The sequence below is a fragment of the Electrophorus electricus genome, chromosome 11, assembly GCF_041902795.1.
Source record: "Electrophorus electricus isolate QZ-2024a chromosome 11, ASM4190279v1, whole genome shotgun sequence".
NCBI classification, from domain to species: Eukaryota; Metazoa; Chordata; class Actinopteri; order Gymnotiformes; family Gymnotidae; genus Electrophorus; species Electrophorus electricus.
The window spans coordinates 23,786,332-23,800,705 of record NC_137507.1 but is presented as its reverse complement, the minus strand read 5'-3'; the positions used below and the strand labels follow the sequence as shown (position 1 = coordinate 23,800,705).

Here is a 14,374-nt window from a genome sequence, read left to right as displayed (position 1 = left end):
TAGTAAAAGTGTTACCAGCTCAGTCTTCAATATTGACTATCTATTCTGCTTGTTCAGTTTCTGGCAGTGTTACGGGAGCATTTCACATTAATGATGAACCAGTTGACTTGGTTTTCCAGAACTGCAGAAACTCAGCTTTGTGGGCTCTTAGTGTGTGCCTCAAGGCCAGAACATATTTTAGTTGAGTTGTTATACAAGCAGCAATATTCAGGAACTATTCATTCACCTACAATGGTTGAGAAGTACAGTGGACTTTTTTGAAGATGCAAAACATAAGATTTTTAAATCCCTTTCTGCTTTTTTTTGTCAATTGGAAAGTACTTTGGATTTTTATTTCTTTTTAATTACAGCATACTAGATGTTTGTGATGTTATGTGAAATATTTTCCTCTGCTTTATCTTGTGAAATCTTTCATGAGCAGTAGTAGTTGTTAGATTGTAAAGTTTCACTGACATCATGACAAAATTAATTGAAAGCCAAAATGGCTGTATCTATACTGAATCAACATCAGCTAATCACATATGCAACATTAATAGAGGGACTCATTGTGTTGAGTACTATCTTGGAAGTGCAGTATCATCAACAGCTTTTTCAGGTATTCCAGAAAGGAGCAGCAGTTTCACGAAAGAAGCACCCCAGAGTGGTGTTCATCACTGTATAGGTGAGAAGTACTGGTGTTCCCATGTCTGTAAACAGGTCTCCTAATAGGACAGCTAGCTGTGTTGTCATTAGATGGGCAATTTGGGTCTTTCACTGAGTAACATACTAATCAAATAGGAGTCTTCATGGTTGTGTGGCAAACTCCATCAATTAATATTCTCCTCTGAGCATATTGAGTTTCGATATTTTGCAACAAGAAATTGAAAAGCATGGTTAAAGGCTCCAATTGAACCAGAGGTACCGTGAGTAGCCTATTTTAGTGTCACACATTCTTCATGATCTGTGAAAATATAGAGAATACCTAAACAGCACTCAGTGTGAGTGATTGCAAAGAGAGGAAAATGGATGGTCTGAACTGTAAATGATTTATAAGAGCTTAAAGTTATGGGATTTTTGCTTGGTTAATTCATCTCTATATTTAAACTAGCAGCTCTTCCAGGGGCCACCATCAGGCTTGTAGAACATTAGCACAATATTGTGCTTTGTACAAGTAGGACATCTGTGTCTGTTCAGATCCTCTTTAGAGACTACTTATGCAGCCTAATTTTTTTCACATGGTTAGTTTTCATCGCAGTGGTGTTACAATAGATAGTTCTAATTTCATTTATGTTACAAGGAAAGATGTAGGAAGAAATTGACCGCATTAGCACAATGTTAATGCGGTCATGCATGATGTACAGAAATGTAAATGGATAAAGTTTATTAATGGCATTATCTGTGTGATATATATTTGATGATGACATGTGGTACTAAGATTGGATCAAAAGAATTCTGTGATAGGGTACTAATGCTCAGTCAGTCTGAACTCAGTGATTCCCACTGCTCAGGCTTTTCTTCTTTATTACTGTTATTCTTTTTCTTTTTTGCTTGGAAAAAATGGGTATAGAATTGAGGAGATGCTGATTTAGCCCTCGAGGGGTACAATTACTCAGGGAAGCTTACCCCATTCGGATCCTGCTCATTATCTTTGGTTCTCTGGAGAGGTGGGGTAGAGGCTGGGAGTCCCTCACCCAGAAGGCTCAGAGCAGGTTGGGTTATTTTCCTTGATCTATTGTTGCAACTTTTCCCTCACTTTGTAAAACTTTGATCCCACCAGATTTGAATTGATAAGGTATATTTCCAAATCTGTGGAAGGACGGAAATCAAGTGGCCATTGCCCCCAGTGCCAGGGATGCTCTATTTGTTTTTTATGGCATTTAGCATTAAAGTTGATGCTTTATTTTAACCACAGTCTCTCCAACAGATCATTTTTAGTTATAGTTCACCAAAGACCTGCTCCTGGCTGATATGTTGTTGTTGTTGTTGTTGTTGTTGTTGTTTACTATTTACAAACACTATCATGCTGTGTTTGTAAAATTCACATAGACTAGTGTGAAAGTGTTCCCAATTACACAAAAGATAAATTAATGTGCCTATAAAATGTTTGCAAAATGTTTTATAAGTAAATATGTTCATTCTCATGTTTCTTGGCCTTTTTTCAGCTATTGGCTGAAAGCCATTATTTGGCAGACATGGAAAATGGGATTGTGCTTTACAGGAGAAGCTTATAGAATTGAAATCAAGGCCTGTAATGTCAGTGGAGAACAATCACCTCATTTTTCAGCAAATAATTGCATTAAGCTTCTAATATAAATAGATTACACACTGGATATTGGATATTACACCCCATACACGCTGCACATGCAAAGCTTGGATAGCCCTGCATCTGAATGGCCAAGAGCAGCATGAATTATTTTTCTGGCTAAATGTCAAACATTTTTGCCTCAGTAGCATGACTTTTTATGAATAAACATGCATTAGGCAAAAAAAAAAAAGGTTTTGTTTGTTTTGCAGAGCCTGCTTAAGTGTAGATCAAATGTCCAGTTGGCTTTGAGGTATGAAAATTATTGCTGGTAAAGCAGAGCTGTGCTCAGCACTCATTTTCAATCAAGAGGAGGACGCACCTGCTGGTGTCCAATGTGCAGGCACTGATACATTAATTTGGCATTTCTATGACTGCCACCAAGCGTGTTTGCATAAAGGAATTAATGTGTTTCCACTGCGTAGAAACTACGTAGTGTCTTCAAAGGTTAATGTAACTGTCTTGCACAGCAGTGCTACAGCAGAAACCACAGACTGGTGTTGGGGCATGTAAGTAAGAGGGTTGTAATGGATAGGATTACCAGTCCCATCACACAGACACAAACACACACATGCACAAATCCTGAAGAAATGCCCAGATGCACGTTTCAGTAACTGACATTTGCAAAGCAAATGTCGGTTTATTATTTTGAGGCTAATAAGATCTAATGCTACTAAGTGTGCTTTAAAATTCATTTCAAGCAGAGGTTAACTAAAATTGGTTAATTTTTCAGTCTCTGTTTAATTGCATGCCAAACCCAGCCAGATTTGCCAGACCTATTATCTTATCAAAGCATTTACTCCATGCTGTTCCAGTAACATGTTCATTGACTGATGTGAGTGACATTTCCTGTGTGGAATTGAGTTCTGTGCATGTGGTTGAACATTGATTTTGTGACCACTAACACAACCGGTAAAAAACAACCACTTAATATCAGGCAATTTGCCTGATTTATCTTGTTTAAGACTGTGTGAAGGAATGTTGTAATCTTTTAATCCATGTTCAGTCATGAAGATGGAAACGTGTCCCTTCCAGCCTTCCGGAGTGGCTGAGGTAGCTGTCTAGACAGGAGCCGGCATCTGTCCTCCTCTACCTGACTCTGCCTCCAGAATAATAACGACCTGTCTGGCATATCTTAGCAATGAAGCATTCCATCTGGTTTAATGCAGCTGTCCAACTCAGATTCACACCGATTAATCTCCGTTCCTGTTTGTCTTTCAGCCAGTATGTCAGGTCGACATGCCTGCCTTGTCCTTTCAGCAGCTCGGCCATATTCCCCATCCTCATCAGCACAAATTCACCCTCCCTGTGCTGTCTTCACCACAACTTTTTACTCTCCCTTCATGTGTTCTCTTGGAATACCCTGGCTGTCAAATTGCTGGCCTCCTCCTTGGCTTATGTAAATTCGCGAGTATTTTTATCTTTTTTTGTTCATTTGTCCAGACTTAAATTGCCCTGCTGCTGTGTGATTGTTGCTGCTTTACCAGTGTTTAGATCTGTGCGTTTAATCTGTTTCGTTGCCGTTTTCCAGAATTTATTGCTTGAGATCTGCTTAACATGCCTGAGATACATCCATTCTACCCTGGTTTTGAATTTAAAAGGTTTTTTTCTTTGCTAACAAGTTCCAGGCTTAGCGGTCTCCTCAGCTTGTTTATCCGCACTTAAATTCACTAATGCATGCGAACAAAAGGCCTCTTAAGCCCTGTTTCACAAGCAACTCCTCTGTCTCTCCATCGGATAGTGGTGGGATTAAATCCATTTTAATTTGGCCCCAGCTCTGCACCCTCTAGTCTCTGCCCGAGAGGCCTGGACAGATTGAAAAATGTAATTCATCACATATCCATTACTGAACTAACACTGTAGCTTGGTTTCTGTCCCCCAGCCCTTTGTACACATCTTTTCTCTCTTCCTCTCATGAATTGCCATTTTCTAATGTACTTACTTACAGAAAAATTGGGTCAGAAATCTAGTCATCATAACTTTATACTGATAATGTCTACTAAATGTTACCACTGAGATTTACATATATTCAAATCATACCACCACAGCAATAATACTGATGGCTGGACATATAGATATTATGTCTATGATAACACTAGTGCACTGGGGCTTTCTGTCTATAAAATCTAAAAGCTGAAATTGCTTTGGAAAGGCAAGAATGAGACAGGAGGGTTATCAGCCTTTGCTGAAGTCTTCTAGGCCAAAGCTGCAGGACAGGAGGAAGACTCACCTCTCCAACCCTGGTTCAGGGCCCAGCGCACACCGCCTGACAGTGTGCCTTGAGCATCGAGATAACACCCCTGTATTTGTCTAACCCCCATGCCTCACCATGCCTGAGGGGTGATGCCCTCCACACCAAGCAAGCACACACACTGCGCCAGCTTGGGGAATTCTGTCAGGGATTTTTCTTTATCAGCTCCTCCCAGACAGAGAATAGCTAATTAAGCTTCACTTATTTCTTTTTTTTTTTTATGCTCCACAGGAGATGTTCACACCGGAATGTAAATTCAAGGAGTCAGTGTTTGAGAACTACTACGTCATCTACTCATCCATTATGTACCGGCAGCAGGAGTCAGGGCGAGCCTGGTTTTTGGGCCTTACCAAGGAAGGGCAGGTCATGAAGGGCAATCGAGTGAAGAAAACCAAGCCCTCGTCCCACTTCCTACCAAGGCCTATTGAAGGTACAATTATTCTTAGCTCTGTGCAGCTATGGTATTAAGTGAGATAGTAATGCATTTCAGTGAGCAACTGACTGGTCAGAGATGTCAAGCCTTTGGATTGTGTTTTCTTGAAATTGGAAAAATTTATCTTTCCATCTCTAAATTTAAGCAGTGGCTCAAAGCAGTACAGCAATTACAAGAAGTTACAGATTCATAATACCTGTACAAATTCACAGTAAATATGTTTTAATTAGAGCACATAAATCATGAGTGTAATCTGTGTGTAGTCACGAATGTATCCTGAACAAACAGAGTGGGACTTCCTAATACTTTTCTCTGGGTTTGTGCTTCAAGTTTGCATGTACAGGGAGCCGTCGCTGCATGAGATCGAGGACAAGCACCGCTCCAGGAAAAGCTCAGGAACTCCTGCCATGAATGGGGGCAAAGGGGTGAACCAGATCGCCACATAGCAGGGGATGTGCGCAGGGCTGCTGTTAACGCACAACCCACCCCAAGGCATGGTACCCAGCACCACGGCAATCCTGTATTACACTCAAGATGACAAACTCTGTTCCGTGCAAACTCTTAGGAGAACTCAGAGCGGATCAAAGTGGAGAAAAACAGCTATATCCTCAGTCGGCAGTGGAACTCACAATTTATGATAAAAAACAAAAATGGTTAACAATAGGTCGATGATAGCAAATAAACCTTTTTTGTTTTGAATTGATGCTGTGAAACAAACATAGCTTTAAGAACATTCTTGTGTTACGATAATTCCTGAATCCTCTTGCACCTCTTCGTATATCAGTGTGTTACTGATAAAGAGACTATTCTTTACTGATCTTTTCTTCTCCACTAACCATGACTATTCTTCTTCTGTTTTGTCAAGTCTGCAGAGACTTAAAAATGTGTTGTTATTATTATTATTATTATTATTATTATTATTATTAATAATAATAATAATAATAGTTTGCTTAACAGTGAATGCACTTTTGACTTTTGCACTTGACACTTATGTTGGTAGAGCGAATGTGTAAGAACCGCAATATCAGAATGTGTAAGAACCGCAATATCAGATGATAATGTTTGTATTATAATTGCGTTTCTGAGATAGGTGATTAGGTCTGTTAGCTAGGAATGTAGTTTGGGAAATGAGGATATCATACGAGGGCGAGTGTTGGTCTTCCACATCCATGAAGCAGGGACAGGGCTAGCTTTTGGGACTGCTTAAGGTGGGGTCATCATGTTTGGCTATTTATTCATTTTGCAAATAGTGATTACCCGTTGTTTCTTTACAGCTTTTTAACTTACAGGCCAAGAATAACTATAGTTATGTGTGTGTGTGTGTGTGTGTGTGTGTGTGTGTGTGTGTGTGTGTGTGTGTGTGTGTGTGTGTGTGTGTGTGTGTGTGTGTGTGTGTGAAATATTAAATTGTGAGAGAGATAGAGGCTGTCCTCTCTTGACATAAAATGCAGCTTGCCAGCTTCACCTGCAATGGAGGGCTGTTTAACAGAACATACACCTATGAGATTTTGTAAATAGCAGAAAAAATGAATTTTGGATATTTGCTGGCACCCAACCCAGATTCTTGTATTCTCATTATTCTGATGAGCACTTCTGACCTCCTTGAGTCAGCTTGCACAGGTGGTGAAGCAAGATAGCTATTATACCTCCTTTCCCAAGCATTCTCCAACTCAGGAAGCCCTAGTCTAAGATACAGAATTCTAACCATACCACTAGCCCTGCTCAGCTGCAAGCACAAAGTCTGGCCCACAGTGTAGCCCCCACTGGGGCTCAGAGACGGTCTGTCTGGCCAGGGCAGGTGGGTGAGAGCTAGGTGTATTACAGCAAAGTTCTGTTTAAGGACTTAAGACATTCAACAGTCTTCCACTAGGGGCAGCAATGAGAGCTGGGCCCATGTCTGCTGCAAGGAGGAACAAAACTGTACAAACTAACAAAAGACTGAAATGCATGAATCCTGCCATTCATAGAATGGACAGGCCATGGAGGAATGGAGTGTGAGAAGAGGCATGGAAGGAAAATTGTAAATTCCAGAAGGTTCCTAATAAAGGGATTCCTAAATAGGATTAAGAGAATGTAGGTTGTGGATTTCCTTTTATTGTGTGAAAATGCAATTATTAATTTTTCATGTTTGCAGATGTTTCCACCTTACTGAAACACAATCATGTTATGCATTATGAATTATGAAATGTACAAAAATATGCACTGATATTACAACGCAGAATGACTTTAGGGACTGTTTGAGAATAAATGTATGATCCTAAGCCTTCATTCTTATGTCTCCCCAAATATCTCATTAGTTTTAATATGTTGTTTTAGTGACATTCAGTTCATGTCACTAACACTAACGGCAAGAAACAGTATTCATAGTTTTCAAAATTTCATTAAAACATTATCAAATAGCCCCTGTCCCGTGTGGAATCCTGCAAATTAATGTTCTGTCACCTATCCACCATGTCATTTTGGATTGGCATTCCTGTGCCCTTAATTCTCCTGTTGTCATGGAAACAGACTTTTTCCTTCTGAGGAGGAGGAGGAGGGTGGCCCATCCGACTCGTGGGCCGCTGCCGAGGTCTCATGAAGGCTTCTCATGTCTGTGTCTGTGCATATACCAAATGGGCTTCCGCACACCTCAGTACCTGACGTAAGTGACATATGTTGTCTCGCCCATAGACTTCATGACGGTAACTGCAAGGAGGGAGCGTGTACTAGGGAGGAGTTCTCTGCACTTGTGTACAGGCATACACATGTCTGCATGCTTTTGCATAAGACAACTAGCAGGAGATAAAATGGGAGAGAGGTGGGGAGGACATGGTGCATTTTCTTCGCTGAGATACAACAGCTTACCTGCCTGTTCTAAAGTGCCCCCCTCATTCATTATCAGTATGCTACCAGATGTGAACCTGCAAAAATTGTTTGCTCTTCTTATGCATGGAAAAGTCTATTTTCCTCACAAAATGTGCACGTGCGTGTGTGTGCTCGTTAGTGTGTGCGTGTGTGTGTGTGGGGGGGGGGTTGTGTGTGTGTGTGTGTGTGTGTGTGTGTGTGTGTGTGTGTGTGTGTGTGTGTGTGTGTGTGTGTGTGTGTGTGTGTGTGTAGGTTTGTGCGTATGAACCACATCATGGAGATAAGGGACAGCCAGGTACAGTCCATTCTGCATCCAGCTCCTTTTGTGTAAGTGGTGGCTCGGCTTCTCCGATCTTTTCCAGTCTTTCTCCATCATGTTGGAAGCTTGTGCAGACACCCCCCTGAGCAGCTGCCACAGCTGCCTGTTTCTGTCCCTTCCTCTTTCTGTGTGGATTAGCTCCCCTACTGAAGCCACCCCAGTGAAGAGCTGAGCTGTCACCACCCATTCAGGCGTGTTGTGCAGTCAATCTCTCCATCAATTTCCTTCCTCATTTTCAACATTTCAAACAAGTTACTCTCTTCTCTTCACTGATTCTGTTGTTTGTTTAGAAGCCTCCTGTGTGTGTGAGTGTGTGTTATCCTCTTTCTCAGCCTCTGAAGACAAGAGGGAAGTCCTTCTCAGTTGGAATGGCGAGACCCTCATTAAAAACTAATTGGTCTCCCTACAATTAAAACAGGCATCATGTGACAGGAGGGTGCTTTTGAACTCCCAATAATCCAGGCCTGAGCTTGGCTTCCTTCCAAAATCACCACTGCAACAGAAGCTCAGCGATTTGCTTTTGTTGGCTAATGTTTTGTTTTTTGTTGGTTTTGAAGCTGTGGGAGAACACCTGTGGGGATTTGTCAGAAATACAATGGATTTAGATAACAAATCCCCTGAAATTAGCAATCAAAATGAGAGGAAAAGGATAAAAGCCCCAACAAAACCGCATGCTTGTCTTTGAAAAAAACAAGTATTTTGCTGCTGAATGGTTGTGACCAAGCTGACTGATAAAGCAGAAGAATAAATGTTCAAGGAAAAAGGGATATTCATTTTCTCCTTGCTGGGATATTTTGATAAAGAACAGTTCTTCTCCAAGAACAGAACTACATGACATAAGAGAGTATGGTCTGTCTGCTTTTATTCATGCTTTAACATCATACTTTCTGTATGGCAGACACACACAGACACACACAAGCATGACACATAATCCATCATCTACGTTCCACCAGTCATCCCCCACATACCTGACAACTCATAAAAATAGTGATAGAAACTGACATTCTTCCTAGTTCATTTGCTAGATCTATATTAAGCCGTGTCCCTGAGAAAATGAAACAAAATCTTATATTACCTAAGCTATGGATTCTGTTATCCATATTTGTATTTATTTAATGTTATTTTATTAGGGACAGATACATAAGAAATTACCAAGAATATTTTGTTGCTACATATCATAACATTAATATCATTTTTGTGATTTCCCATTTAAATTTGGTTTGCCCTAGATCAAGCAGCTCATCACAATTAGATGATGCTACATGCTCACAGAATTTCTTATTACTGATATTCATTATATATGAAGCTAATTTTTCCCACTTAAATCACAACGAAGTTAATCGCAGCACCACTGAACACCTCATATTTGTTCTGTGACTTGTGTCATTAGTAGAGTACAGAACTCCTTCTTTTGCAGGACCATTCTGAGTATCCCGTCTTGTTTGTCCGGAAAGATGAGTGTGGGCAAAGGACAAGCACAGTGTAGAATGAATTGTGTGAATCCTCCACCGAGAAGTGAGGGGTAGAGACTGCTCTTCAGGTTTCTATACCCCCTCACTGTGAGCTGCAGGTGTTTGCTTGATCCGGATGATGGATGGCATCTGTGTCATTCTCAAGGTGAATACCTAAAACTTTTTCTCTCTCCCATTTCCCTGTTCAAATTATGCTTGGGCGGGCAAGATGTGTTTTCCCTCTGGACAACAGATTGATCTTATGTTGCTAAACTGCTCTGAGTATGAGACTGCATACTGCTGAACTAAAGTGTGCTTTGGGAAATATTTGGCCAGTAACTGCCTTGGCTGTGTTCTGTACACTCTGCTGCACTAATAGACTGTATGTTCACGTGTTTCAGAGTAATTGTTCTGGAAAGAGGATACTAAACCCAATCCCTCAGGGGCTATGGTGCCTGCAGGTGTTTATTCCAGCTGCAACTGTTTTAACTGAAGACTTTCTGTTCTTTGCTAAAACGTTACAAGCCCTTTAATGAAATTAGGTGGTGGTGTGCAGGTTTACATAACAATATGCCGATGCTGGTATCAATAATACATTACATTTGGAAGGGAAGTAACATTCAACACTTGAGTGCCCACCCACAGCTAATAACATCCTGATGTCCATGACACATGGCATTGACCAGGTGCTAGGTAATCCTTTTGGGTGATGCTCTGCCAGTCTTGTACTTCAGCCATCTTCTGTTTCAGAGACACAGCCTTCATTTTCATATCCTCTTTCCATAGCAGTCTTTCCAGTCTTTCCATCTGCAAATGTGAAGCCTGCAGTTGCACCCAGCTTTCTTGTGCATGCACCGAGGCTGCAAATGAGCACCCTATAACAAATGATACTTTTGATTATTTAAATAAGGGTGAAATCTGTATGCACAAAGGTAAATTGCCATTTCATCATAAATAGCGTGCATAAAATATTTTGCGATCTGTGTCAAAAGTTCCCATACTACAGCTCATTGACATAAAATTGCATCCATCTGATGTTTAAGAAGATACGCAGCAAATAAGCAGTTGAAAGCCACAACCGAAAAAGGGCAAGATAGCTAAAAAAGCTAAAAAAAAAGCTAAAAAAGCAGACACGAAGACAGTAACGCTAACTATTAACACACTAAATGGAGTGTAATAAGTCTAATAAGAACACGATTAAACTCAATTAAAATCAATCACACACATACAAATTAATTATTTAACACAGTATTAAAGTATTAAACTGTTCTTTTTAAGCTAAAGTCTGCGGAGAGACGCACTGGAAGTCCTTGCTGTATCCCTGTCAGCTCTCACGTGGGGGGGGGGGGGGGGGTGAATGCCACAATACTAAAACTACACAGTAGTTTAAGTTAAATGATCTCACAGCTCTCAAATTTTGACAAAAGCTTTTTCTATGATGTGTGAATTATGAAGAAATAATCGGAAATTCTACAACAAATGCAATGAAACAGAATTTCTTCTCATTAATATTTAATGGCAATCAATGGAACAGAATGCATGTGCTCTATGATTGCAGAGACGAAGAAATCTGCCTTTGGATACACTATAAGTGTACTCTAGAAAAGCAAGTCATAAAGAAATAAAGCCTATGGCATTATTACTGTATTGTGGGGCCTTTCTTACAATACGAGACATGCCCTTTTAAATCTGTTTGTACTTTGGAGGTTAAATGGTTTACTGGACTTAAAATTGTGGCAGGGGGGATTTAAAGGATAGGAGGTGGTCAGTTGTAGCATAGTAAGATTTAATGTAAGTAATAAACTTTTATTTCTTACTGTTTAAAGAAAAAAATCATTCTGTTCTTTTGGTTGGACTCCTGGAAAATCCAGGTCCACCACAGTAAGAAACACATGAAGTGTGTTTGTTTAACAGATTGTTGTCCTTCAGCTCTAGTAAAATGAAACATAGAAATCAGTAAAAACAACTGAACTTCAATTCATTTTACACCGGATACCTTACTGGATGATGCTGATACAATATTACGTCATACTCATACCTACTTCTATTCCTAACTGACTAGAGATCAAGCAAAACATACCATATTCAACAAGAAAAAAATCATCCTCATGTCACCAAACCACCCACGGAAATCTATTTTCGCAAATAATCTTCTAAAACGATGTCACAGACTGCTGATTTAGATTATAAAAACAATGGGGTTTACTTAGGTGACACCTAGCCTACACAAGTTGTTATGCAACGTTTCTCGTCAGAGAGGACATTTATCATGAACAGTGACAACGGACACGGTTCAGACAACCAAAGCAGCGTTACAGATAGCAGCAACATAATGAGGAAACAGCGTACAGGAATAACTGCGGAGGAAAGCCTAGGCAGATCGACCGCGCTGCGGAGGAGAAAGAGAAAAGGAGAGTGCACTGTGACTATAGGAACCTTGGCTCTGCAAAAAATACCTTCCAGATTTGTGTTGCCGGCCTACATGTTGAGCTGTGCATGAGGTGACTTGAGAAACCTTGCAAATAAAACCTTGAAATAAAATTCTAAAGCATTAACTTTTTAATAACTCTTGAATTACTTTTATTCAAACCCAAACCCATCAATTGGTAGTCGATGTATCAAAAGCAAACAAGTCAGTGCAATCAGCCAGCATAAATGTCATTTGGTAAAAGGGAGATTTAGTCTTCTTGAACGACTTTAGTGTCAGGGTTTAGATGAAGCTCATGTACAGTAATAAATGTATAACATATGCTGCACTATGGCAACTGAAGGCGCAAGCACCGCCTAAAGAAAACTGATGATCACAGGCACGCGGAATGGAAACTGGCTGGTGAAAACAATGCCTCCTCAGCCAAAAATACTTCTGTTCTGACTGCCAAGTTTGACTAAAGCACCATGGGCCCCGAAATCACTGTGAACTATTCAGACGAGCCTTCCTTATTTGTGAAGTTAAAAAATTTGGGATTTTTGTATGCTGCAGCTTACTATAAAAACTTAGCACAGAGCACTTGGCAGACCATACCTTCAGGTGATGAGATGTGGGTTGTGGTATGAGCCGTGACTGTGGACAGGTGCAAGAGGACAAAGCTCTATTCTGGTTGCAGCAGATAGATGTTCTTCAAACAGGAGGAACATGGATTCACATCACTCATGAAAAAAGCGATTTGCAAACGCTGAAAATATAAACGTGAATCTAAATTTTGGTTGAGCAGTAAAACAAACTTTAAGAAGTCATCTAAGACATGAAATTTAGGTGTTTCTCCTTAGCACTGCATGAACTCAAATTTGTGGTAAGAGAGACAGCTAGATGAGGTGTGTGTGTGTGTGTGTGTGTGTGTGTGTGTGTGTGTGTGTGTGTGTGTGTGTGTGTGTGCGTGCGTGCGTGCGTGTGTGTTATCTGTGCGCATGTGTGTGTGTGTGTGTGTGTGAGTGTGTGTTATCTGTGTGCGCACATGTGTGAGTGTGTTGTGTGTGTATGTGTGTTATCTGTGCGCGTGCGTGTGTGTGTTGTGTGTGTGTGTGTGTGTGTGTTATCTGTGCAGGTGCGTGTGTGTGTTATGTGTGTGTGTGTGTGTGTGTGTGTGTGTGTGTGTGTGTGTAGCTTGGTGTCCTCTGTGTCTCTCAGAATGTTCCTTCAGTAGAGCAATGACAGTGGTCTGAGCACCTGAGCACAGATAAATTTGATTCCATTCTCTTTTCTAAGACACCAACAGTTATTCTTTTAAATAATTACTGTTTTAAAATGTTATTGTTTTCCACTTTTATTTCTTCTTTCTTGATTGAACAAATCCACTATGGCAGTGTAAGCACATGGCTGGGAGTGATTTCATCCTCAAATTTGCTCACAGTACAGGACATTACAGAACAAATATATAAATAACTTGGTCTCCTTCAACCACATGATAAGTCCCTGGACTAAGACATCTTGACAGATTGTTTGAAAATTGGGTTTATGTAATGCTCTTTATAGGCTATGCATTTCATATAGATGGTCGAATTTGTTTTTTTGGTTTTTTTTTTAGAATTTTTAGATTAGAATTTTCTTATTCACATATTTTGCCTTGTGGCAAGTAGGCTTTGTGTGTCTTTTAATACTTTGCCTGTGATACTTATCACTGACTAAAGGGACTATTTGTTAAGCAAATTTATTTTGGAGGCAACTTTAAAGCATTCTCTCCCCCTACTGGTGAGGAGGAGACGTTACATCCAAATATAGACGTTTTAGGTCTTATTAGGCTCATTGACATTCAACATACAACCATCATTCATCATTCATGTTAACATTCTTAACATAACAAAGGCTTTTAACTCACTTATGTCTGTTAGCAAACCATCTGCAATTCAAATTACAGGCAAGACAAGACAGAACATAGAATGTATGTAAATGAAGTGGCACATATACTTGAAATAGTTGTATCTCATATTTGTGTCTCAGCCACTAGTGGTTTCCCACAGTGCAATTCAGCCACTTAGCCAGTACAACTGTCACTGGCCTGGGTGTGATTTTATTAGCATGCACACATGGGGGCACTGAAAGGTCATCTCCATTCAGACAGGCCCTGGCACTGATCACTTGTACTAATAAAAGCTCTGAGCCCCTACAGTCTACTGTAAGAGTGCCACTGTTGATTCAACATCAAACAGGTGCCAAAATCTGAGGGAAACCTAAGTTTCATGTAAAATAAAGAGGAAGGGAAGGTAAGTGACTTCAGTGGTCCTGCAGTAATGATATAAAGTTTTCTCGCAGTCCATATTTAATGGGCTTCTAAAGGGAAGGCTAATGATGATGTCATCA

The 14,374-nt window shown here is 40.2% G+C and overlaps 1 protein-coding gene across 4 annotated transcripts in view; it reads left to right on the top strand.

Annotated features, from left to right (window-relative positions):
• Positions 1-6,359, top strand: part of fgf12a (fibroblast growth factor 12a) — a 36,773-nt gene extending 30,414 nt beyond the window's left edge. For all 4 annotated transcript variants that reach the window (XM_081723636.1, XM_027031935.3, XM_027031927.3 and 1 more), the window contains 2 exons: positions 4,764-4,962; positions 5,296-6,359. In XM_081723636.1, coding sequence (XP_081579762.1) covers positions 4,764-4,962; positions 5,296-5,411 — 315 coding nt within the window. In that variant the 3' untranslated portion in view covers positions 5,412-6,359. The remainder of the gene's footprint in view (positions 1-4,763; positions 4,963-5,295) is intronic.
• The last annotated feature ends 8,015 nt before the right edge of the window (positions 6,360-14,374 follow it).